Source organism: Hemicordylus capensis, chromosome 17 (assembly GCF_027244095.1).
Source record: "Hemicordylus capensis ecotype Gifberg chromosome 17, rHemCap1.1.pri, whole genome shotgun sequence".
In the NCBI taxonomy this organism is placed as follows: domain Eukaryota; kingdom Metazoa; phylum Chordata; class Lepidosauria; order Squamata; family Cordylidae; genus Hemicordylus; species Hemicordylus capensis.
The window spans coordinates 14556493-14581743 of NC_069673.1; the positions used below are offsets into that span (position 1 = coordinate 14556493).

A 25251-nucleotide genomic window follows, 5' to 3' on the forward strand; every position below is an offset into this window, starting at 1 on the left:
CAGATTCTAAATGCTGCCATTCCTCTGCATGAGGGGGGTGGTCCCGGGCCTATCAATCTGGCAACCCAATGAGGCCCTGGCAGACAAGGTGGTGGTTGCGGTGGTGGTTTGCAAGCTCGGGGGACCCCCTGGGAGTGCAGAAACATACCTGCTTGTGAATTAAGAGACAAGGGAAAGGGCCCAAATGAGCTGGAGGAGGACTGAGCAGCATGCTTATTGGTCCCCAAGACTCATGGTATATGGAAGGAAGGAAGGAAGGAAGGAAGGAAGGAAGGAAGGAAGGAAGGAAGGAAGGAATTGGCCTGCTAGAGCCCCAACAGTTTATAGCAGGCAGGCTTGTTCAATTTAGGCCCCTCTCCAGCTGTTTTTGGACTACAACTCCCATAATCCCCAGTCACAGTGTCCAATAGCCAGGGATTGTGGGAGTTGTAGGCCAACAACTGCAGGAGGGCTGAAGTGGAGCAGACCTGGTTTATAGCATCTTGGACTCCTTGGGTTGGGGGAGTATGTGCCATGAGGTTAAAAGACTCCCTTCCTCCTGCACTATGCTGGAATATTTTTTGGAGGGTAGGAAAGGGGCCATCTCCCTCCCCACCACTTTTCAGGCACTCCCCCACCCTGCCCTCGTGATACAGCAACAAAGCCATCCATCAGTCTTCATTTCTGTCAATGACCAGGAACAACAATAACAACACATAAGCAATCAGTATAACAATCCCACCCACCAAACCAACCCACAGATCTCCACAACCATACAAAATACAGCCGTTTGTGAACAATAACCTAAAACCTCCTAGAGCTCAAAATCAGCTATAAACAAAACACGTCCAGTCTTACTGGCCACTGCGCAAAACCTAGTCACTTTAAAGTACTGTGGCCTGGGGGGGAAAAGGACAAGATAGCAATGGTGTAATTAACAGATTTTGCACTTCTTGATGAAATTTACAATTTAAAAGCAACAAAGCACAATAGCATCTACCCAGCCTCAAACTTCAGGCCTCTAGCAGGGGAAAGGGTGGGAAAGAGGGTTTTTCTCCCACCGCCGGGCCCCCACCTCCTGAAATCTCCTCTCCTTGTGAGTCCTGGAATAGCACTCCAAGCCTATTCCTGCACGATCTTTGGAGCCCTGAACATTCTGTTGGGGGCTCAGGATACAAGGCAACTTGCTACTGCTGGTTCCCACCAGCTGCAACATGCCAAATATCAAATTCTACCGGATACTAAGCCACAAATCAGTCACATCTCAATAAATCAGCTTATATCAGAGTCACAAATAAATGGCTCGAAATCAATATCAAAACAATCCAAATCAGGAATCAACTACCAAAATCAGACATCAAAACAAACAACTGAAATAAACCCTCAAACGCTAAAATCAAAGATCGACACAAACATTCAGATATCAAATACTGAAATCATATTCCAACATTAACCATGCAAGTTAAATACCAAGTAGCGAAATCAAGTATCAAGACCAGATATCGAAATCAGATCTCTTCAAAATACAGACAACAACAATGCTGAGGATATTCGGCAAATATTCAGGCATTCCGATAATTCCTGGGGAAATGGTTTGCATCAGAACTGACAGGAGATAATTGCTTCAGCTTTAATTGGAAGATGTGTCAAAGTCTGCCTACATTAAGGCAAAAGAGATGCAACTTGTAAAGGAGAGGATGGTTCGGCCTGGAAAGAACCTACAACTGTGGGACACAGAACTCTCCAAGTTGCCATGTCTCCAAATCCTAGATTTGTGTCAGGGACCTGTAGTGAACGAAAGGCACTTTGCACACACTCAGAAACACCTCCTGCATCTGCATCACTGCTTCTTATAATCCAGGAGCGGCCCTGGAAATAGGTTCTGGGGCTCAGCTCTGTGGGCCCTTTCACGTTCCAGGGTGAGCCCGAATGGGGCCTTCTGTGCCACAAACATAACACAGCCATTTTTTAAAAGCCCAGCTGCGGATTCCTCTTAAGAGCCACAGATCAATATGAAATTAAATGGGCTTCAGCAAGATAATGCACAGCGTGGTGATCTTAGACGGTCTGTTCTGCCGTTCATCTCTTTCACTTTTCAAACAAACAGAGGCTGGATGGCCACCCCCCAAGGATGCCAGAAGACATTCCTGCAGTGAGCAGAGGATCGACTAGAAAAGCTCTCGGGTCCCTCTCCACTCTAACATTATGTGGCTCACAAGGGGGCAGGTCCAGGCGAAGCATCAGGAGGGATGTTCTGATTGTGAAAGCTGCTTGACAGTGGTGGGTTCTCCTTTGCTGGAGGTGTTCATCCGTCAGGAATGGACCAAAACACCTCCAAAGCCCCTCACCCCTCCAGAGTTCTGAGGTTCTAGCATAGTTTGGCTCCCTGCTCTTCTGTCAAATGGCAGACCTAGACAAGCAAAGCCAGTTCAGGACAGGCAAGAACGGCCAGCAAAAGATCGACTCGGCACACACAGCCAGGGCTGCGGGTGACCTGGGGTCTCAGTGATGAGATGAATAGGAGTTGGGTGAGTGTGTGTGCTTGGCCTGGAGAAACATAGGAAGCTGCCTTTTACCAAATCAGACTCTTGGTCCATCTAACTCAGTATTGTCTTCACAGACTGGCAGCGGCTTCTCCAAGGTTGCAGGCAGGAGTCTCTCTCAGCATCTCCTATCTTGGAGATGCCGCCAGGGAACTTGGAAACTTCTCTTCCCGGAGTGACCCTATCCCCATCTAACAGTGCTCACACATGTTTCCCATTCAAATGCAAACCAGGGCAGAGCCTGCTTAGCAAAGGAGACCATTCATGCTTGCTACCAAAAGACCAGCTCTCCGTGAACCAGGGCTGAAAGAACAGCAGGCGGAAGGTCCTGCTTCGCGGACCAGGCCAGGCTCCCGATATTGATACCAGACCTGGCCAGTCCCGAGATCTCAAACGGCCTGCCATTTGCAGAAGCTGGTACTGTACATTCCCTCCTTCCGGGCTGAGCTGAAGAGGGCTTTGAGTCACTTGGCTAAGTCCTGATTACAGGCTGGGCTTCGCTGCCCACAGGGAACACATAACACATTTCTTTTATCCCGCTTTTTGCTTTTGGTCACACAGGTCTGGCAGGTTGTTTGAAATCACGTGAAAACCTGCAAGGCCTATTTTGCAAGAGGTGAGCATGGTAGGTTTGGTTAATCTCTGTGCTACAAACCTCAGCTCCTCTTTCAAGCTGCCTTCAGTTCTCTGTGAAAACAAATTTTTAAATCACTGCTGACTGGGAGAACCGAACTAGTTGGCCTGAAAATATCCATACACATTGAGGACTAGAACATTTCCCTGCTCCATGGATGAATTTCCTTTCTATAAACAAAGAGTATTGGCTGTTCAGATTTTTTGTTAATGTTATGTTTCCGTAGTTAAGAAAACTAGAACTTTAACTCAGGATCCTGAAAAAGAACATGCATGTAATCTTGCTTCTGTTTATTTTATTTATGTATTTATTATGTAATTTTGCTTGTGTTGTGTTTACAACTTCTTCTATTTTTATTGTACTTCACCTTGTGTGCCTTTTAACAATTTGTAGGTTTTATGGAGAAATGTATAATCAATACATCAGTTTGTAGTCTGATTGGCTAAAGCAGGGGTGCTCCCCCCCTCCGGTCCTCCAGCTGTTATAGACATAGGAAGCTGCCATATACTGAGTCAGACCACTGGTCTATCTAGCTCAGTATTGTCTTCACAGACTGGCAGCAGCTTCTCCGAGGTTGCAGGCAGGAGTCTCTCTCAGCCCTCTCTTGGAGATGCTGCCAGGGAGGGGACTTGGAACCTAGATGCTCTTCCCAGAGAGGCTCCATCCCCTAAAGGGGAATATCTTGCAGTGCTCACACTTCTAGCCTCCCATTCATAGGCAACCAGGGTGGACCCTGTTTAGCTAAGAAGACGCTTGCTACCACAAGACCAGCTCTCCTATTCTTATTCTTGCTGGAGTAAATTCTGTCTGGGGGCGAGTGATGGGAGCTACAGCTGGAGAGCCTGGGGGGTGGCCACCCCAAGGGACACCGCCTGTGGCTCTCAAGCAAGGCCCCTTGAGATCATTGGGGTTTTCTCCCTCCGTGCAGGATCATGGCAGCCTTCAGAGCTACCATTCCCACTTGCTCTTCTTCTTCTCCTCCTCAGAGGAGCCTGCCTCCCCTCGGTTCAGTTGGCAGGTCTCTCTGACTGCACTGCTAGAGACACCGTCTCCAGAAGGCATGGCGTCCAGATCCAGCCATGCATGCCCACCCCCACCCCTCTCTCTCCCTCTTCACCCTGCCCCAAAGATTCCCCTGCGCTGGTCCAGAGGGACATTTCCTCTCCAATTCTCTGCTTTCCTCCCCCCTCCCCCTCCTATCCTGGTGCAATCCCTCTCCCCCACCCTGTCTTGCTGTCCATCCACCCCTCCCTCCCTCCCTCCCTCCCTCGCTAGCCTTCTCCTCTGGCTTCCCTGGTCCACTCTCTGTCCATCCACCCACCCATTCACTCTCTGCTTCTCCATCCATCTCTCCATCTCCTCTTTCTCCATCTCTCCCCCTTCTTTCCTCCTCCTCCTCCTCCTCTCTGGATCCATCTCTCCTTTTGGGCTGTGGGGGGGGGGGCACTCCCAATCCAGCGGCGGTTGCTGCATCTCCCCCCCTCCCCGCAATCACCTGCCAGCATCGCTGCTGGGTGGGCTGGGGAAGGCTGAGAGCTGGGGAGGCGTCCTCGGAGGAGGGAGGAAGGGCAGCAAGCAAGGAAACAGGCGCTTGATTTAATCTGCTTTTGGAGGGGGGGCGGACTCTCTCCTCCTGGGGAGGGAGGGAGGGAGGGAGGAAGGGGGCTTCACAAGGGGCAGCTGGGGGCCGTTGCTCTCCCCACCAAGGGTGACCTGGGGTCTTTCTGCAGCTCTGACACCCCCTCCCCATCACCTCCCTGGAATTCCAGCGAGGGGATTTGTCTGGAGCTGGGGTTGGGTTTCGCCCGCCACTCCCTCGCCCACCCCCCACTCCAGGGCCCTTTTCTCCCCCCCCCCAACCACCAGCTCAGCCGCCGCCCCCGCCCGGAGACGAAGCGCTGCCGCATTGGCAGGCAGGCTGGCGGTGCGCGCACGCGGGGGCTGCTGAGGCGGGCTGGCTGGCTGGCTCGCGCCTCTCTCTGTCTTGCAGGGCGCTCCTGCCGCCGCCACTGAAGCCCGCCGGGGGACTTCAGCACCGAGGACAGCGCCGCGGCCGGCCCCGGCGTGGGCAATGGGCGGCTGGGGCTGGGGCTGGGGCTGGGGCTGCCGCTGCTGCCGCTGAGCGGGCGAGTCCATGAGCGCCATGCGGCTGCTGCTGCTCGGGGTGCTGGTCTCCTTCTCCTTCGCCCGCGCCGGCTGCGAGCCCAAGATCGTCAACATCGGCGCGGTGCTGAGCACCAAGAAGCATGAGCAGGTCTTCCGCGAGGCCATCAACCAGGCCAACAAGCGCCACGGCACCTGGAAGATCCAGCTCAACGCCACCTCGGTCACGCACAAGCCCAACGCCATCCAGATGGCCCTCTCCGTCTGCGAGGACCTCATCTCCAGCCAGGTACCCCCCCCCCCCCGCCGCCCCCTGGCGCCTCCAGACCGCCCGCAGCCTGCCTTCCACCTTCCCATGATCCAGCCATCTCTCCCTCCATTTTCCCAGCCTGCCTTCCACCTTCCCACTCGGCCATCTCCCCTCCGCCCCAACAGCTCTCCCTCCTGCCTGCCTGCCAGCCAGATCTCTTCCCTCCCTTTCTCCATCCCCGCATCCACCACCTCTCCAAACCCTTCTTCTCTATCCCTCCCTCCCTCCGTCTATGCGCGGATCCATCTCTCCCTCCCTCCCTCCCTCCTTCTCTTGGCTTCTTCGACGGAGCTGGCTCTGGCCACCCCGGGGTGGGTCCCCTCCTCCGTCTGTGCCTGTCTGTCCGCTCGCCGGGTCCACACCAGCGCTCGCCGACCAGTCTCCCCAACCCAACCCCAGCCCCTCCTGGTCCATCATCCAGCCAGGCATCCCTCGGCACCGGGCCAGTAGCCAGGCGGGGAACCCCGGCCAGCCACCACCAGCACCGTCTCCCCACAGGTCAACTCTACCCCATTGCTCGTCAGTGTCAGCCGGCGAAGAAGCCCGACGAAGAGCTGGGCTTGGAGAAGCAAGAGAGGGTAGCAGACACCCCCTCACCTCCCTCCCTCCCTCCCGCCATTGCTGCCGGACGCGTGTCTGTTGACCGTGCGCCCCCTTTCATGCACGTGTGCATGGACGTTTTCTGCGTCCTTCGTGCCTGACCCGTGTCTACATGCGTATTCCCACTCAAGGGTGGGTGGGTGGGGGGTCCTCCTGTGGTTACTGCGCCTCAGCGGAGCGCAGAGGTGATTTAGCCAATTCTGGACACGCGTCCAGCCCTCCTCTGTCCACACTCCATTAAGGGCAGGGTGGGGTGTCGGGTTTGGCTTCCGCTCCCTCCGGCTCCGCGCCTGCTTGTTTATGCTTGTCGGAGGAACCAACACGCCAGCGGCAAGAACGCAGAAACAGCGGGCGGGCAGCATAGCGCTTAATCCGAATTAACAGGACGCCGCGCGCGCCACTGTGTGTGTGGACGCGCCATTGGGAAAGGCACCGCAAGCACGTCCCGGAAAGGAAAAGGAGCGCGCAGCTCGGTCTGGGCAAGAAGCGGGACGCAGCCAGCCGCAGGACCAGGAGCGATGGCTCCGGAGCGAAATGTGGGTCTTGCTGACTGCGCCCTCTCCGCTCTGCCTTCCCAAGCCCGGGGCTGGCTGGGCAGGCAAGAAATGGCCGGCCAGGACCCTGAACGAGACCCACAATTTGTGTGACACAAAGGCGCGTCGGCGCGTCCTGGAGATCTCCGGCGGAGCCGGGCTTGGCGCGCTTTGCTTTCCCTCGCCGCGTCCACGTTGCCGCAGGATGGAATATCCACTCGCTCGCCGCGCACACATCCTAGCGCGCTCACACGCGGAGGGGCCCTCAGAGGAGGCACAGGCAACGCGCACGATCCCTCTCCACCCCCCCCCCCACGTGTTGCAAAAACCTACCAGAGAGATGGGGGGCGAAAATCATCCACCCACAGATCACACCATAGCGCGGATGGGGGGAGGGCTACAAAGCACCACCTCGGCATCCGCGCCATACCCGCCGTCCCTGCCATGCCATTCAAAATGTTAGCAGTTTTGCTTCTCACACCATAGGGGCTAGGAACTTGACGCCGGCTTAGACCTTAGTGAATCTTTGCTTCTAGCTCAAAGTGTGGCCACGAATCTTTCACCGCCATCCAACCAACCCTATCCCTAGAAACAGGGGTTCTCACCCTTGGTTCCCCAGATGTTGCCAGATTACAGCGCCCAGGTTGGCGTCTTCTTTGGCCAAGGCAGCCAGGAATGACGGGAGACTTGTAGTCGAGGAACAACTGGGGACCCCAAGCTGAGAACCCCGGCCTTGAAACATAAGAACAGAACCACACCTCTGGAAGGGCCAACCCAGATATCTCAAGTGCAGCATCCTACGTCCTCCAATGGTCAGCTAGCCACCGGGCCACAAGAAAAGGCATCAAGGGGATGCCTGTCGGGCCAGCCCTGGACCAAACAATGCCCTGGGGAGATGCTTCTTGGGCGCCCCTCTCCCTTTTTCTATGGCTGAACACCAGAATGTATCGTGTATTAGCGGCTGCTTTCACAGCTTTGGGGCACAGCCCACATGCACGATTTCCCCCTCTTGCATACAACAATCACTTTGCCCGTAGAATCACAGAGAGAAGGGACCTTGGAGGTCTTGGCCCAACCCCCTGCTTGGCAAGAAACCACTAAACCATCCCTGACAAGGGGGCTGTTTGTAGAAATCTGTATAAATCCAAGCCACATCGAAAACGGAGAAAAGCAAAACCGTTTCCCCAAATCTTATAGAAGCTTTTTAAAATTTACGAACAACAGATGCCCACTGCCTACCAGTCCCGAGGCTCATTGCTCAGCGGGGCTTGTCTGCCCAGAAATCCGGCCCTGGATGGCCAACCTGTGTTATTTCCCCCACATGACATGGTGGTGGGTTGGGGGGGGCGCAGATGGTGCTGCCTCTGAACACACAATTTCTCCTGAGGTGTCATGACTAACCATAGAGCGGGAGAGAATGATACCGCAGATGGAGTGAAGAATCTGGAAGGGGCGTGGGTAGAGAAGACAGTGTTCTGTGCTATTAAATTGGGCCAAGAGAAGATCAGATGGCGGAAGAACCAAAAATAGGATTTTGGGGGGGGGGGCTAATTACTCATTGACGGTGGCATTGCTTCTATTGTTGGGGTTCCTGAATTGCACCTCTGTCTGTTCTACAGACAGTTGCATGCTGCAGAGAATGGTCTAAGGACACACGATACAGCCACCTTGTTGAAGGCCCATGAATGCCACCTTTGAGCATGGGGCTATAGCTCTGTGGTGGAGCATCTGCTTTGCATGCAGAAGGTTCCAGGTTCATTCCTTGGCAGCATCACTGCCTAGAGGCTTTGGAGGAGGTGGAGTATAAGAAAAATTCAATCAATCAATCAATCAATCAATCAATCACTCTCCAGGTAGGGCTGGGAAACTCTGAGAACTGCTGCCAGTCAGTGCAGACCAGACTGAGCTAGATGGACCAAGGCTCTGACTCAGTATGTGGCAGCTTCATACATTCAAGGGTGATTCCAAACCTCATTGAGGAGCCCTGCTGAAAGATTCGTCGCCACATTCTGTGCCAGGAAATGCTGCATTCTGCCTCACCAGGAACATAAGGGACTGGGGCGAGAGCTGCGAATTCTGCACAACATCCCCAATGCAAACAAGAAGCAGGTTGTGCCGTGGTGCTGTTGAAATCAATAGGGCATGTCAACCACAACCCATTCCAGCCCCATTGATTTCAGCAGGGAACGGGGAGACTAACATTCTCTGGACTGAGGCTAAATTATTTCCCAGGGTTACCCTCTGGCATGAGGGAAGAGGGCGTGTACACTGTATATCTGTGCATTTTCACTTCTGCCCCCACCTCTCTGTCTTGCCCAGCATCTCGACAGGCCATTTCATCTGAAATAGTCCTTGGAGGGAAATTACACTTGCGTATTAAATGTGCGGTTAAATAAATCACATTATCTAGCGTGCCTGTTCAGCAGAGGTTTCTGTTGACCCTGCAAATGCACCAGAGAGATTAACGTGCATTGACAAGGACAAGAGGCGTTCGGGAAGGCCAATTCCTTTGCAAGGCAGGGGGGTGGGCACACGCTGTCAGGATCTCCTGGTATCCCTCTGGGTGGATCTACAGCAGATCAGCAAGGGGCTTTGACTCCCAATCGCTCGGCAACGGCAGTGCCAAAAAGGCCACAGGCCTCGCAGGGCCTGGCCTCTTGTCCGGGGGCAGGTTGCCTCTCTATGAGCCTCAGTATTCCCCAGCTGAAAAGTGGGCCTTATGCTTAAAAGTGAAGACACACAGCTTGATGCTGCCAATGAAAAACATAAACTCCTCTGCCACGGCTGGTCTTGTGCTAAGCACTTATATACGAATACGACAAATGTCCATATGCGGCTTTTCAGCCAAAGTCCCCAAAGCGGTTTACATACAGAAGTGAATTAATTAACTGAACCTGTCCAAAACCTGTCCCCCAAAGGCCGGTGACTTAATGTGGGCCCCCTCTCTCCGACAGGTCTATGCCATCCTAGTCAGCCATCCACCGGCCCCCAACGACCACCTGACTCCGACGCCCGTGTCATACACCGCTGGATTCTATAGGATTCCTGTCATTGGGTTGACAACACGCTTGTCCATCTATTCAGACAAGGTAAGTCACTGACAGTGGTGATGGTTTGCATATCAAGGGCCACGGCCCTTTATAGAACCCAAAATATATGACAGGGTCTCAGCCCCAGGGAGCTTACAGAGTACAATGGAAGGAAGTGAAGAAAGGAAATGGAGATGAGAGAATAATAAGGGGCATTATTGTTTAGTATGCTAACTGTGCAAAGAGGCACCTTATTCTGAAGTGCTGACTCTCTTCTGTTTAGCAGGGGGAGGGCACGTGTTCCTATCCACCCCAGCCTAGCATCCTTCCCAGTGGCTGTGGCTGCCTCGCGTTTCTTTTTAGATGGTGGATTCCCTTTGGGAGACAGGGAACTGACTTATTTATTCTTCTACATAAACCACTTTGAGCATGTTGAAAAGTGGTGTATAAATAGTAGCAGCGCTGGCAAGGGCGATCAAATGGCCGTAGACAATTCCATGGAGGAGAGGGGCTACGGCTACTAGCCTGGCTAGTTGTCAGGGCCTTGGGCCTGATCCCGCAGGGCTGTTCTTGGGTTCTTAAAGCCAAAGCATGAAAAGAATCCGCAGGCAGCATCAGGGAGTAAGGGTGCCCCGTAAGAGTTCCCTCGAGCTCCTTGGAGGAAGGGTGTGATCAAAAATGAAATGAAGAGGGAAGCCCCAAGGGGTCCCGCTCCCGGCTCATGCTATCCCACCTGCTCTTCTCCTCCAGAGTATCCACTTGTCCTTCCTGCGCACTGTCCCTCCTTACTCTCACCAGTCCAATGTGTGGTTTGAAATGATGCGTTTCTACAAATGGAACCACATCATCCTCATCGTCAGCGATGACCACGAGGGCCGGGCTGCCCAAAAGAAGCTGGAGACCCTCTTGGAAGAGAAAGAATCCAAGGTCAGTATCCAACCCACCGCGCCGTGCAAAAATGTTGATACGGCGAAATCTCTTAAAGTCTCTTCAGGCTTGTTGTATGTACGTAGATTTCTGTATGTAAAACACCTTCTTTCTTCCCATTGTTAACATGACTAACATTATGCTTTAAGCATCAACAGTGTCTCTTGAGTAGTACCTGACAAAAGTTTGTACTCTTACTCATTTCACTTGCTTTGCCATGGTCGAAAATCTCCTACATTTAAAAAAAAAAACCAAACAAACCAAAAAAGCAGCAACAACAACTGTGAAATGAAGGGAAAAATAACCTGGAGCACTGCAAAAGCCCATCCCTCCGCACCAAAGAAGGGCAACCCAAACAGGTGGCTAAAAGCCCTGCTCTCAGGAGTGACCGATCAGAACTTGGATCAGGGGCTTCCCTAGTCCTGACCCATGGCGAGCACAACCCAAGACTACCCTACTCTAGCCTCAAGTGGGTTAGACTAGAAGGCCTCCTCCAAGGTCCCATGCATCCCTAACATCCTAGGATTGAACAGCTGTATTAAACTCCAAGTATCAGCGTAGCACTGTTCATGTAGGGAGCCCACTGGTTTTTCCTGGCTTGGCTTAGTGATCATACTTCTGGCTGGGTCTTCGCAAGAGCAACAGCCAGATTCTGGCCTCAGATATCAAATATCTTTCAAATATCTGCATTCCCCATTTCCCTTACATATTCCCTTCTCTCTCTCTCTCTCTCTCTCTCTCTCTCTCTCTCTCTCTCCCTCCCTCCCTCTGCCTCCCCAGTTCTGCCCAGGCCACCTCTTGGAGCTCTCCCACTGAAGTGCCTCCTGACCTCCAGTCCCAATCTATTTGGGACGTGTATCTCCTGCACTCCCGACACCCTGCTTTCCAACATTTATTTGATCCAAGTTGAGAACCAGAAAGAGCACATCCCCATGACAAAGCCTAAAAGAGCCATGGTTTTATTAGTGCAATGGCATTTTGTTACACTGGTCAGCAAAGGGGCTTTGCACCACTGCAGGGAGACATGATAGAGGTCTATAAAATCATGCATGGTGTGGAGAAAGTGGAGAGAAAGAGCTTCTTTTCCCTCTCACACCACACTAGAACCAGGGGCCACTCCGTGAAATTGATGGCCAGGAGGTCTAGGACCAACAAAGGGAAGTACTTTTTCACACAACTCGTGATCCACTTGTGGAACTCTCTGCCACAGGATGTGGTGACAGCCAACAACCTGGATGGCTTTAAGAGGGGTTTGGATGACTTCATGGAGGAGAGGTCTATCAACGGCTATAGTCGGAGGGCTGTGGGCCACCTCCAGCCTCCAAGGCAGGATGCCTCTGAGTACCAGTTGCAGGGGAGTAATGGCAGGAGAGAGGGCACACCCTCAACTCCTGCCTTTGGCTTCCAGCAGCATCTGGTGGGCCACTGTGTGAAACAGGAGGCTGGACTAGATGGGCCTTGGGCCTGATCCAGCAGGGCTGTTCTTATGTTCTTAGGCAAGGGCAAATGACTGCATGGGTGTGGAGAAAGATGAGAAAGGAGCCTCTCTCTCACTCTCACAATATTAGATGTCAGGGACAAAACTGCTAGGCAGCAGTAGATCAGGACAGAGCAACGAAAGGGTGTCTCCATGCAGGGCATAATTAAGTGATGGAGTTCACTATGTAGGAACCACCTCCAGGTTCAGACACAAATACTAATTACTGGGGAGAAACAGTGGGCGTATGGGAGAGGGCTATTGCCTTCATCGCAGCCGGCTTCAGGACATCTTGGGCATGGTCTGAGGGCCCAGGGCCATCTTTTCTGCTCTTCTTATAGATATGCGATACCCACTTTCGACTAAGCTCTCCAACCTACTATTCCGAAGTTAGGTCTTGTTTCTATTCACACACCGCCAACATGGTTTCCCAGACATATTGGGTAGGAAGAGAGTCCGTTTACACATGCAAAAGAATCCCGTGATGATGGACAGCTCCCCCTCCCTGCAGATGTGTGGGGAGGGGTTTCAGATTGCAGATTCAGACTGCAGATGAGTGGGGAGGGTTTTTTCCATTTCTGGATGCTTCTCTATGAGGAAAGCAAGCCCTCCCTGGAGGCATAAAGCAAAAGGCAAGCCCTCCCTGCATGTACCAGGCAAAATGTTAGTTTTCTATGTTTAGGGAGACTTAAATGGGGAGCATCCAAGCAAGAGACCTGCCATCCTCCATTTAACTCCGGGAGCCTTCCCAGATGGGGTTTTTAGCTCACATCTCCACCGGAATGGAGGGTGTGTGTTCACATATAGGCCAGATTTACTCCGAAGTCTGTGTAACATCTCAGAGTGCACTCCACACACGATTCAGGTTCCCCCCCCGAGTATTGGACCCTAGTCCAATTTATGTCCAGGGTTTTAAAAAATCCACTTTTTGCGTTGGAGTATCCCATCTGCCCTAATCTCCTTGGGAAAGCTCCTAACACAAAACCTCCTACAAACTTTATTAGGAGGTCAGAGCAGGAAGGCAGCAATAAAGGGCCAGCCTGCCTCTCTTTAGGAGCTGCTCTGCATTCACAGCCAGGGCAGAGGTGAATCCCCTGCAGCCCGACCAAAAAAACACCTTAAATGGGAAGTGCACTATTGGCAACTGAACAGGATTGGCTCAAAAAGCTCTGCCACAGAAATAAATATTTATGTTTCTCATATTTATACACCATCCCATATAAAAGGAGGTTTACAAATTAAAATATAACAATCAAAACCTTAAATCATATAAAACAAAGTAAAACAAAGTAAAATTGCCATTAATAAAACTTTAAAATATTATAAACTAAAAGCCAGATGCAATAGGTGCATTTTCAAGAAATGCTTAATAGCAGCCTGGGATGGGGAGGTTCTGATTTCATTTGTGAGTGTATTCCAGAGTCCTGGGGCAACCCTAGAGAAGGTCCAACTTTGGGTTGCCACCAAATGAGCCAGTGGTAACCAGTGCCCCCTCCCACAGAAATTCCCAGATGTTGTTGACTACAACTCCCATAATCCCCAAGCAAAAGCCATTGCAGCTGGGGATTCTGGGAGTTGTAGTCCACAACATCTGGGAATCCCTGTTAGAAGGAACACTGGTGGTGACTACAACCAGACCTCTCCCGATGGTCTTAATATTTGAATCAATAACTATCAATCATCATCATCATCAAGAAGAAGAAAGATTATCTGCAGCCCAAGAGCTGGCTGTTTTTCACCAATCAAGTAATGGGTTTCAGTTTTCCTTGCTCAATAATCATGATTCAATCCTAATCATAATATAACGGATTTTACACAGCACTTTCGCAGAGCTCAAAGCATTTCACATCCTCAGAACAATCCTATAAGGCAGGCCGGTAATGTTATTTCTGCTTCTTCTGTCTGACCCAGAAGGAGAAGGGGGCCGAGTACGAACGAGAGAGAGAGAGAGAGAGAGAGAGAGAGAGAGAGAGAGAGAGAGAGAGAATATGCCTATTGCCCCTCTGTGAGTTCATGGCCAACCTGACACTGGCTCATGGCTCAGGCTCTTAACTGCCACTCGACAACAGCTCTAAAACCTTACAGCATATAGCTACAGCAGCAGCAGCGTGTTGGCTGAGCTGTGTTGTGTCCTTGAGTTTCTCTGATTATTTCAGTCGCTGCAAAACATCACTATGCAACAGGCAAGCATTCTTTGAGTCAGGATCAAGACCCGGGAGGGGGGGGCGGCTTTCTTTTTAAAGAACTCAACCACATTGGAGAGGCAATCTGTGGTGGATACAAGCCGAGGTCCACAGACACTGGGACGTACGTTTGTTTTGTAACAAATGAAAAATCAAAACAAATGGACCCCGTTCATTCCAACGATCCCTATGTTTAGCAACATCAGGCCAGAAAGCAACAAGGGATGTGGTTTGCCACTATGGGACATGGGACCAGATGGCCCTTTGGTCTGACCCAGCAGGGCTCCTCTGAGGTTTGGATGGATCTGTCACACACCTCTTTCTACAAAGTTCTCCCAGCCTACTATTAACAAGCCCCCCACCCCCCAAGCACACAGTCAAGACACTTTTCCAGACACATCTGGTAGGACAAAAAAGCAGCTGATCTACACTTGTGAAAGGCTCATGTGATACACAGCTGTCCTTGGAGAGAGCACCATCCAGACTGCAGAAGGCGGGGGGGGGGAAGGACATCCGAATGCTCCCTACAAAAAAAGAAAGCCCCCCTGTATCGACACAGAAAACTAGACAGCAGGCAAAAGGTGCGCCTAAAAAAAACCCCTCCCTAAGTTCTGCAATGTCCCCAGGGGCGCGGGGTTCAGCATTAGGGTTGCCACAGTTGCTGACCTTCTAAAGCTCTTCTGCCCGGCTACGACAGGAATCTCTCCCCCTCTCCGCCAGTCATGGGTTTTGCGTGCTCCAGTGTTATAAAGCCCCCTTTTCATGAACAGTGAAGAGGAGGAGTTGGATATTGGGTTGCTTTACTACACGTCATTTTTTTCAACTGTTTATAATATTCTTCTGTGTCTACATATTTTTTCTGTGCACATTATTCATCAGAGTAAAAAAAGGAACTATGAAAACCTCGAACAACTATCCTATGACAACAAGCGAGGACCCAAGGTATATTTGCATGGACAATGCACGCCGCCCACGAACCTAACTAGCAAAATGATGAAATAGCCACAGGCACCAAAAAAATAAAATAAAAAATAAAAATAATAATAATAATAAAAAAACAATTTTAAAAAATCAAAATATATATCTATATATATATATGTGTGTGTGTACAAGCAAGCGAGCAAATTCCATGTTTTTGGTAGCACGTTCTTTTATGTTGAGATAAGTTTGGTTTGACCTTGAGAATGGAAACGTAGCAAGCTGACCCTGGAAATGTTTCATTTGGAGACATGCATGTGAAGCAATAATTAACTTGCAAGTTTTTTTTCTTTCTTTCTTGGACAATTGAACCAATCCCTTCCTGCTGTCCTTTTCCTTCCCCTCCCTTCCCGCCCTGAAAGGAAACGGTTCCTTGGTGTGAAACGCTCACTTTGATTCCCCCCTCCCCAGAGGTGAACCTTGTGAATTTTTCCCCATTTTTTTTTAATTTTTTCAGTTCCCGTGTTCTTTTCCTTTCTTTTTCTTTTTCTGAAAAACAACACTCGTTTGAGTTTTCAATTGCATTGCAAATATAAATAAGTCTATATACGATACCTGCCTTTTTTTCTCTTTCCCGTACAAATGCACGCCTCGCCTCTCCTTTGGGTCTTGAGTGACTTCGGTTTGCATGCACAGTGCAAAATATATATATTTTTTTAAAAAACAAAAGGATTTAGAGGAAAAAAATAACAAAAGCAAGGGGGCAAAAAAAAAAAAAAAAAAAAAACCCTAAGAGAAAATGAAAAGAAAGAAAAAAAGAGAAACGAAAAGCAAAAACCCCTCCCTGGCTACCCTTCCTTTCCATACTTAGCAGTGCTTTGAAAGAGTTTAAGGAGCTCTCTTTCCTAGATCGCATGGTTCTCGCCTGAAGCCGCTCAGCTACCCCACTAACCCACTTTGCTCACACACATTGCAGGCTGAGAAAGTGCTGCAGTTTGAGCCTGGAACAAAAAACGTGACTTCGCTGCTGTTGGAGGCAAAGGAACTGGAGGCCCGCGTCATCATCCTCTCTGCCAGGTAAGCCCCCAGTCCTGTGTCCGAGGCCCTGGTGAGTCGGCCCAATGTTCCCCCTTTCATATTTGCAGGTCCAAAGCACGGCTTGCAGCAGCAAGGTCAGCAGCAGATGGTCCCACACAACTACCCCAAGTACTCCAGTGGTCCCCTTTTTTCATTCCCGTTTGCTCTTGTTTCCTCCTTACGTTTCTTTGTTTATCCTGCCTTTTTTGTTTGCTTCTGAAGAGGGGTGTGCATTGGTTCCAGCACTTGGCAGGCCCGTTCAGTAATTTTGCCAGGGGTCCAGTTTTTTGTCGAATAAACTAAGGTATAGGAAAGTTGCCCTGCGCTGAGTCAGAACCTTGGTCCATCTCGCTCAGAGTGCTCTGCACTGACACTGGTAGAAGCTCTCGAGGGCTTCAGAGAGAGAAAGGGATAGGAACATCGGATGCTGCCATGATACGCTGAGTCAGACCCTGGGTCCATCTAGCTCAGTATTGTCTACCCAGACTGGCAGTGGCTTCTCCCAGATTGCAGGCAGGAATCTCTCTCAGCCCTCTCTTGGAGATGCTGCCAGGGAGGGAACTGGGAACCTTCTGCTCTTCCCAGAGTGGCTCCATCCCCTGAGGGGAATCTCTTCCAGTGCTCACACATCAAGTCTCCCATTCATCTACAACCAGGGTGGACCCTGCTTAGCTAAGGGGACAAGCCATGCTTGCTACCACAAGACCAGTTCTCCTCCAAAGATATGAAGTAGGAACATAGAAAGCGGCCTTATACTGAGTCAGACCATTGGTCTATCTAGCTCAGTATTGTCTTCACAGACTGGCATCGGCGTCTCCCAGGTTGCAGGCAGGAGTCTCTCTCAGCCCTCTCTTGGAGATGCTGCCAGGGAGGGAACTGGGAACCTTCTGCTCTTCCCAGAGTGGCTCCATCCCCTGAGGGGAATCTCTTCCAGTGCTCACACTTCTAGCCTCCCTTTCAGATGCAACCAGGGCAGACCCTGCTTAGCTAGGGGGACAAGTCATGCTTGCTACCACAAGACTGACTCTCCTCTCCAAAGTAGGTTTTCAAACCCTGCTTGTAGCTTTTATTGTGGGTTTACTGTGAAGCTTTACTGCAAGTTCAGTTGCCCCCAAAAACTGATGCAAAAAGTCGATTTTTAAAAAAGATATAGATTAGGCTACACTCTAACATGCAATGAAAAACCTCAATTGTGTGTGAAGTGCTCCTTGATAGCGCACAGGGATTTTAGGGTAAATTTGGCTGATATGTGAACGCAGCACACCCTCCATTCTGGAGGAGATGCGAACTGAAAGCCAGGTGTGAAAAAAAGAGATGCTTTCAATCCAAGCATTGAACTTGAGTCCTTCTACAGGCAAAGCAAGGGCTCTCCTTCTGAGCGACAGCCATTTCCCAAAGAGCCCTCCCCCTCAGTCAGATTCAGGTGCAATTATCTTGAGCCACAAAGGGGTTAATTCCCCCCCTCCATTTGTCCCACCTTATCTTTCTGCCCTTATTTCCCATTACAAGCTCCCTGTGACCCTCTCCTGTGCTGCCAGCCTCAGCTGCTGCTCTACAAGCTCCCTCGCTGCCCCTTATGCTTGGAACTGCCTCCCAGAAAGCCTGCATGATGCATCTCTCTCTCTCTCTCTCCCTTCAAACCCCTCTCCAAACGAACATTTTCCAAAGTGCTTTCAGCTTCACTGCTTCATCCTGATCTCGAGCTGTAACCAAGTTGAAGCGTGTACTTGCATCTGCTCAAGCTCACTCTCTCCCTCCCTCCCTCCCTCTTTCCCTGTCCAGCTTAGGAGTGTAAGCTCCTTGAGGACAGAGATCTACTTTTTTGCTTGTGCAGAGTATGTAGAGCTCCCTGTACATTGGCATTAATGATTAAGCGGGCTTTTCTTTCCTTTTTGCAAGCTTATTTCATTGCTGGTTTCTATCTCAGTGGTTTTCTACTGGAGGCCTTCCATGCTGAATCCCTGCCCTCGTGAAAAGAACCTGAGCCAGACAAGTGGATGTGTGTGACCTTATGGATAAAACACGTGCATGACCTGCCACTGAGCCGCTTGCAAAATCAACCCGCATGAGTTCTTGATTTGCACACGGAAGCTTTTCCTCATGAGCGGAGGGCACCCTTTCCTCCTCCCTTGCTTGCTGCTGTCACTCTGGGGTCTCCATCAACCTAAGCATCAACCTCTCTGTCTACCGTAAGGGTCCCATTCACCCAGTCTGACCAATGCCTTGTGTCAGGGCTCAGTCAGATCACAGGTACAAGCAGCAGGTACCAGCCAGGTTCTAGGTTTTAATTTCTAGGTATGTGATCTAGGTATGTGATTTCCTTGTTTTAATATTGTAAAACTGCTTTGGGTGCCTTTGTCAAGGCAAAAAGGCGGAATAAAAATGTGATAGATAGATAGATAGATAGATAGATAGATAGATAGATAGATAGATAGATAGATAGATAGATAGAACAGGCAGCATCACAGGCGGCAGAGGCAGGTATATAGTCGGGTCAGGCAGACAGCCAGATTCCTAAAGGTGGGTGAGGCAAGGCAAAGGGGTCTGGTATGACTACTCATTGTAACCAGGGGCCCCTATTGGCTCCCCATATCACCTGGGCTGGTTGGGAGGAGAACCTGCAATACCCTCTCTGGCCATCATCTGGGTGGCGCTGCAGAGCAGCAAGGAACAAGCCAATAAGTCATTGCCTCTCCCTGAGAGCTGCCCCACTTGAAGAGGGAGTTAAGCCAGCTTGACTTAGCTGCTGCAGACCCTGGTCTGAGACATACACGTTTCTCCTTACACCTCTTCCCAAAGGACTCTAGCCCAGTGTGTCTCTGGGGCAAAGACCCAGAGGAGGACAAGAGACATCCTTCGAGCGTACTCTTTTGTTCTTTTCCAGTGAGGATGATGCTACAACAGTGTACACAGCAGCAGCTAAAGAAAACATGACCGGCCCAGGCTATGTGTGGCTGGTGGGGGAGAGAGAGATCTCGGGCAATGCCTTGCGCCACGCCCCAGAAGGTACGTGACCCCCTGGCAAACTGTTATTGTTCACCCACAGTTGCTCTGTGGGTTAAACTTCCGATTGATGTATTCTAGACGGCTTGTGACCGGGTTACCTGAGAGAGCGCCTTGCCCCATATGTCCCAACCCAAACCTTAAGCCCGTCTTCGGAGGCCCTCCTCCCAGTGCCCCAGCCAAGTGAGGTGAGGCGGGTGGGCTACCAGGGAGAAGGCCTTTTCGGTGGTTTATGGAATAGCCTCCCCAGTGAGGTTCGCCTGACTTCATCACTTTGTTCTTTTGGATGCCTGGTAAAGGCCTTTTGTTCACCCAGGCCTTTTAAATTCTGATTTTCAGATTTGATTTTTAACTAATTTTAAAATAAGTTTTTAAACTGCTTTGTATTGTATTTTGTATTTTCTTTTCACCTTTTTTTTGCGGGGGGGACTATTATGATTGATTTATTCATTCATTCATTCATTCAATTTTTATACCGCCCTTCCAAAATGGCTCAGGGCAGTTTACAATTAAAACAGAAACCATTAAAACCAATAACAATTAAAACAGAAATATAAATATAAACATCAATTAACAATTACATCATAAAAAGCAAGTAAACAATCAGAGCAATTAAAACCCTGAAAACCAGGTTACAGCATTAAAACAATTAAAACTAATTAAGAACCATGGAAGGTACAAGCCTGTTATGTATTTTAATTGTATGTTTTAAACCTCTGTGGTGAGCCACCCGGAGAACAATTTGTTATGGGGTGGCTAACAAATGTAGTTTATTATTATTACTGTGATTAAAATTATGTATTCTGCTTCTACCCCCTTTTACTTGCTATTTTGCAGTGCACCATTTTACACACTTGGGTATCAGCTCTGCCCTCGTGGGCTCTCTAGGCTGATGGGGGATTTATTTGCATGCATGAGGCCCAGTGACGCTGCAGACAAATGAAACTGGACCATTCCTGGTGCCAGAGAGAGTGGGAACATTTTATCTGAAAAGGCCAAATATACCCCAGTTAAATCAATAAAATGGTTACAGAGAGAGGTTTTTCTCCTCCTCTTATCTCACGAGAAATCAGGCTCACCTTAGGGAAAGGAAGTTACTAGGCCATCCGTTTAAGACAGGCCAATGGAAGCTGCATTTTCATACAATGTGTCATTAACTTGTGGAATTCACTGCCACAAGATATGGTGATGGGTTAGATAAACTCATGAAGGACAGGCCAGTTAATGGTTCTGAAGCCATGACCACTAAATGAAAGAAAGTGCAAGGAGACCTTTCTAAGTCTGCAGGGTGGGATCGGTCCCGAAGAGCTGCTTTGATGGCAGAGGGTGGGCAGACGGCATCTGGCCACCTTCCTGGCACCCCAGTCAATTGCCTCCCGAGGTGACCGCCTCACCTTGCCTCATGAAAGGGCCACCCTTGCCTTCATTGCAGGCTTGAGACTGCCTGTGCAGTTGAAAGAAACAAAGTGTTGGGTGAGGAAGACCAGGAATGTCTTCTTAGGTGATGTCCTCCTTGTTCCAGGCCTGATTGGTTTGCAGCTCATGAATGGGAAGAATGAGTCTGCTCACATCAGGGATGCGGTGGCTGTGGTGGCTCAGGCGGTGCACGATTTGTTCGAGAAGGAGAACATTACTGATCCGCCCAGGGGCTGCGTGGGAAACACCAACATCTGGAAGACTGGGCCTTTGTTCAAGAGGTAACTCATTTTCGCCCTCACAGAACCTGGGTCACTCTACAGAGGCTAGCCAGAAAGGGACTCTGCTGGCCTGCCATTGGCTGTGCTGCTCTGATGTCAGAGCAGTGCAGCCAATGGCAGGCAGTTCCCCCTTGCTGGTTAGAGAGAGACTGAGTGTGGGGAGGAGGTGAAGGAGGTAGTTGCGAGAGGAAAGCAAACTGGGAAAGAGAATGGGTAGAAGGCAGGAGCAGAAGGCCGAGAGCGGCAGGCACAAGGAAAACACAAACTAATTTTAAAACTAGTCCAGATCTTTGACCATAGCCCTTCAGCAATCAGAACAACTGCAAAATCTTCACCAAGATCACTCATGTTCTGAGGCCTGAATTATTGATTTATTACATTTTACAGGAGCTTGGGGCTCCTGTGAGTTAGCTTAGGTTGAGAGAATCACGGGCTCAACGTTACTAGGGAGCTTTGTGGCCAAATGAGAATTCGAACTCAGGACTTCCCTGTCCTAACCCAGCACTCCAGCCATGTACCATGCTGGCTTCTTAACTTGGGAAAGCCACAGCTATGATGAGAGGACATCTCAAAGGTGTACACAATACATGACGACTGGGCTATGCAAGTTCAGCATCTCATGGTCTGCACAATTAATTCTGCCTCCATTAGTAATGGGATGGGACAAGGAACTAACCAATAACTGAAGCCTCAGCCTCTTCCATCCCACTCCTGAGAATTCTCCAGAATAGCTTAATTCCACGGTCATAAGGTCAAGAAACTTGTATAAAGTGATGAGGATCTTGAGCCACTGAATCTGGAAGTAGGGCTCAGGTGCCACTGTAGCTGCTTGCAAGTGGAAGGGGCTTGCTGGGCTGATCTGAGTTGCACTGCAGTGCCACCACTGTAAATGGCCAGGAGTGGTATTGCAGCTTCCAGCCCTGAAGAGATCAGGTGACACCAAGAGCCAATAGGATCCCAATCTTTCCCTCTAAAGCGGCTGTCTTTTGCCTGGTTGCTCAGTCTGTGCTGCTTGTCATTCAGGAACGGATCATGAGACTGATCTGTTTCTTTTTTTGCCTGCGCATCTGCCTGCCTTTTTACTCGCCTCCTGGATCACCTGCACAATCACCTGTGATCCACCTGCTTGGCTCTAGGCCTCCCTTCTTGACAGCTTGCTTTAAACAAACAAGCAAACACTGAATTTTGCAACTACAAATCTGGAGGGCTGACACGTGGTGATCGGTGCCAGCATTTAAACGAGGGAACTTCTCTCTAGGGTGCTGATGCAGACCAAATATGCAGACGGCGTGACTGGCAGGGTGGAGTTCAATGAGGACGGGGACAGGAAGTATGCCAACTACAGTGTCATGAATCTGCAGAACAACAAACTGGTGCAAGTTGGAGTCTACAATGGTAGCCACGTACGTATGTCCCCAGCAGAGGTGAAGGACATACCAAAGCTTATTTGCACATCTCTGGCTGCTAAGACATGAGCATCACTGAGAATGTTACCCTGAGAATTCTTGAAGGGGGAGTGCCACCTATACCCTGTTCCCCCCTACCTATTTGCACACACAGGCCTATTTTGCATCATCTATTCTGCTGCAGCCAGCCTTGGGCTGAACACAGAGCGCTACTGCCTTGTTCCAAGTCAGACCCCTGGCCCCTCTCGTTCAGTATTGCCTGAATGGACTGGCAGTGTCTCTCGGGTGGAGAAGAGTCTTTCCCAGATGTAGCTGGAGATGCTGCCAGAGAATGAACCTGGGGTCTTCTGCGTGCAAAGCAGATGCTCTACCACTGAGCTAGAAAAAGGGACGGGACCCTGGATTCCTGTCCCCTGATCACCCTGCCTCACCTCTCCTGGTTTTTTCAGTCTCCATCACACAATTTCAAGTCTGCCTTGCCTTCAGGGCTAGAAACGTGTTTGATTTCGAAAACCCAAAGCTGGATTTGGTGGTGCCCCACGTGAGTTTTTGTCGTGGCACAGTGCAAAAACAGAATAGAAAGATAAGCATCCCACGGATACAGGATGACAGGAGGGGAAAGAACAAGTGTGGGCTGTTGGGTAGTCACAACAGTGAGCTGTTGCAGGGTCCCAACCCGGGTCAACCACGAGTAGATTTATAACACACAGACACCCAATCTCTGTGCTTCCACAGTTCCTGCCCAATGACCGCAAGATCATCTGGCCTGGAGGAGAAACAGAGACGCCACAGGGCTACGAAATGTCGACCAAACTAAAGGTAATGCCCACAGGCAGGAGGCACTGTTTATCAAAGTGGGGGGTTCTTTCAGTTTACCACCTTTAGAGCGGGGAGGAACACCAGAAACCCACTCTAGGACAACACAGTAGTAAAGAATCAACCTCATAACTGCAGGGTGCAAAATGCACAGCCTGGCCCACCCTCCTTTATCTTCCTTCCTTCCTCCTCAGAACCCCTCCTGTATTCATTTCCCAGAGAGTTCTATCACAAGCAACAGAATGAGATCTTTTTCTGCCTGGAATCTATCCCCAAACGGGTTCAAAGCCTCTGACCTACTGAGCCACTTTCTAAAAACTCAGTGTCTGAGCTGGAGCAAAAAGACTAAAAAAGACTAGTGAAGTGGAACAGACCCCAAATGCTTAACAAGACCACTCAGAAATCAAGACAGTCTGACCAGTTGGAGCATATTCTTTTTCTCACGAATGCCTACACAGTAAGCTGCCACAGATCCACCTGAAATTGGCGGAATGGCCTCTGGGTCAAAAGATGTGCTTCTCACATGAGCTAGATTCAAAGTACCTTTTCTGAGAGAGGCAACTCAACAGGCTTTTTGGCCCCTCTTTCCACAGATAGTCACAATTCACCAGGAGCCGTTTGTCTACGTCAAGCCGACCTTGGCAGATGGGAAATGCAAACCCCTCCTCAACAGCACAGGGGGGTTGGTGCAGCAGGTCCTTTGCACTGGTCCAAACGAAACCATGCCAGGTATGTCTTCGCGTGGTGAACCCCTCACCATGAATATTTGCTGAGCCATGGAAAATGTCGCCAGATTGACCCTGTTCTGCCACTCAAAAGTTGCATGGGGAGTGTTGAATTCAAAATTCCATCAAGGTCTGGATTCCCATTTTGAATGGGATGGCATTTTTGTTTATTCACTTGATAGATCTGATAGTCACCCCTTCAGCCTGAGCTCCCAGGGCCATGAGCTATCAAGGAACGAGACGGCACAGTAGAAGCAAACAGACCACAAAACCCTCATAAAATCATCAAAGTAGCAACTCTCACCAGACCATGAATCCAGCAGAACTGTCAAATAAAAAATTAAACCCAGCTACTCAACCCGCAGGAAAACCTGGGCAAAGAAAAAAGAATTAACTTAACCACTAGAGTGCTTTACCGTAATACCGTCCCAAATCAACGGTCTGATATCAAATAAGACAGAGAGACAGGGCTAGATTTCTCCAGATAGAGACGGGGCCTTTGTGGTGGTGTGGTACCAGAGTGTGGTTTCTAGGGATACCTGTCAGGCTGCTTAATGGTTTCGCTTGCACCATATGGGGGGAAAACCAGCTTTAGTGGCCTTTGGGCAACTGCTAATTCGATTATCGACAGAATAATCTTCTATTTACTATTCCCTCTGTTACGCTGCTTTCGGGGTTTGTGTTTTTTTAAAGGGAGGGAAGAAGGATCATTTGTCATTTTGACTTTTAAAATTAGTCTTAATCATTTTGCCTGGTATTGTTCTATGTTTCACCCTAATTTCTGCCTGCCACTTTTCCTGTTCTCTGGAAAGAAAAGCAGGATTATCGCTCAAAGTAAATAAACACCTGAATGGAGAATCACTGGGTGTCCAACATAGTCGTAAGCTTTGGGCAGTATAAAAACATGTTAAATAGAATAATAAATAAACAAATAAACACAGATAAGATACTACAGGAATATTTGACAGCTGACACTTGCAAAGGGGAATTCTGAGGGGGGATTTCAGGGAGCAAATGAGTTTAACTCTAGCAAGCGTGAACCACCCTTTAGACCAGGGGTGGGCAAACCTCCAGCTGACGTTGAACTACAAATAAATAAATAAAACTACAACTCCCATCATGCCCACCCCTGCTTTAGACCACAATGGAAGTGTGTGGATGCAGGAGGAGTGTTCTCCTGCCCAAGACCAGGCTGACTGATTGATTAAAAAGGGCATACTTTCAAAAGGTCTATGTCTGTATCCAAGCGGCAGCCTTCCGGGTTCAGAGTCTGAACCCAGAAGGGTACTGC

General features: G+C 49.8%; 1 protein-coding gene across 22 annotated transcripts in view; it reads left to right on the forward strand.

Moving 5' to 3' along the window:
- The first annotated feature begins 4822 nt into the window (after positions 1 to 4822).
- The window catches only part of GRIN1 (glutamate ionotropic receptor NMDA type subunit 1), a 47747-nt gene continuing 27318 nt past the window's right edge, over positions 4823 to 25251 (forward strand). For 12 of the 22 annotated variants that reach the window (XR_008312850.1, XR_008312849.1, XR_008312852.1 and 9 more), the window contains exons 1-10: positions 4824 to 5548; positions 9657 to 9791; positions 10482 to 10658; positions 15198 to 15260; positions 16213 to 16313; positions 19198 to 19319; positions 20839 to 21013; positions 22272 to 22416; positions 23155 to 23238; positions 23829 to 23964. Coding sequence is in view for 12 of the 22 variants with exons in the window: in XM_053282692.1 (XP_053138667.1) it covers positions 5291 to 5548; positions 9657 to 9791; positions 10482 to 10658; positions 15198 to 15260; positions 16213 to 16313; positions 19198 to 19319; positions 20839 to 21013; positions 22272 to 22416; positions 23155 to 23238; positions 23829 to 23964 (1396 nt within the window). In the remaining 10 variants the exon portion in view is untranslated. Of the gene's footprint in view, positions 5549 to 9656; positions 9792 to 10481; positions 10659 to 15197; positions 15261 to 16212; positions 16314 to 19197; positions 19320 to 20838; positions 21014 to 22271; positions 22417 to 23154; positions 23239 to 23828; positions 23965 to 25251 lie in introns of all 22 variants that reach the window. The other 10 variants (XR_008312847.1, XR_008312848.1, XR_008312851.1 and 7 more) reach the window with 4 other exon arrangements.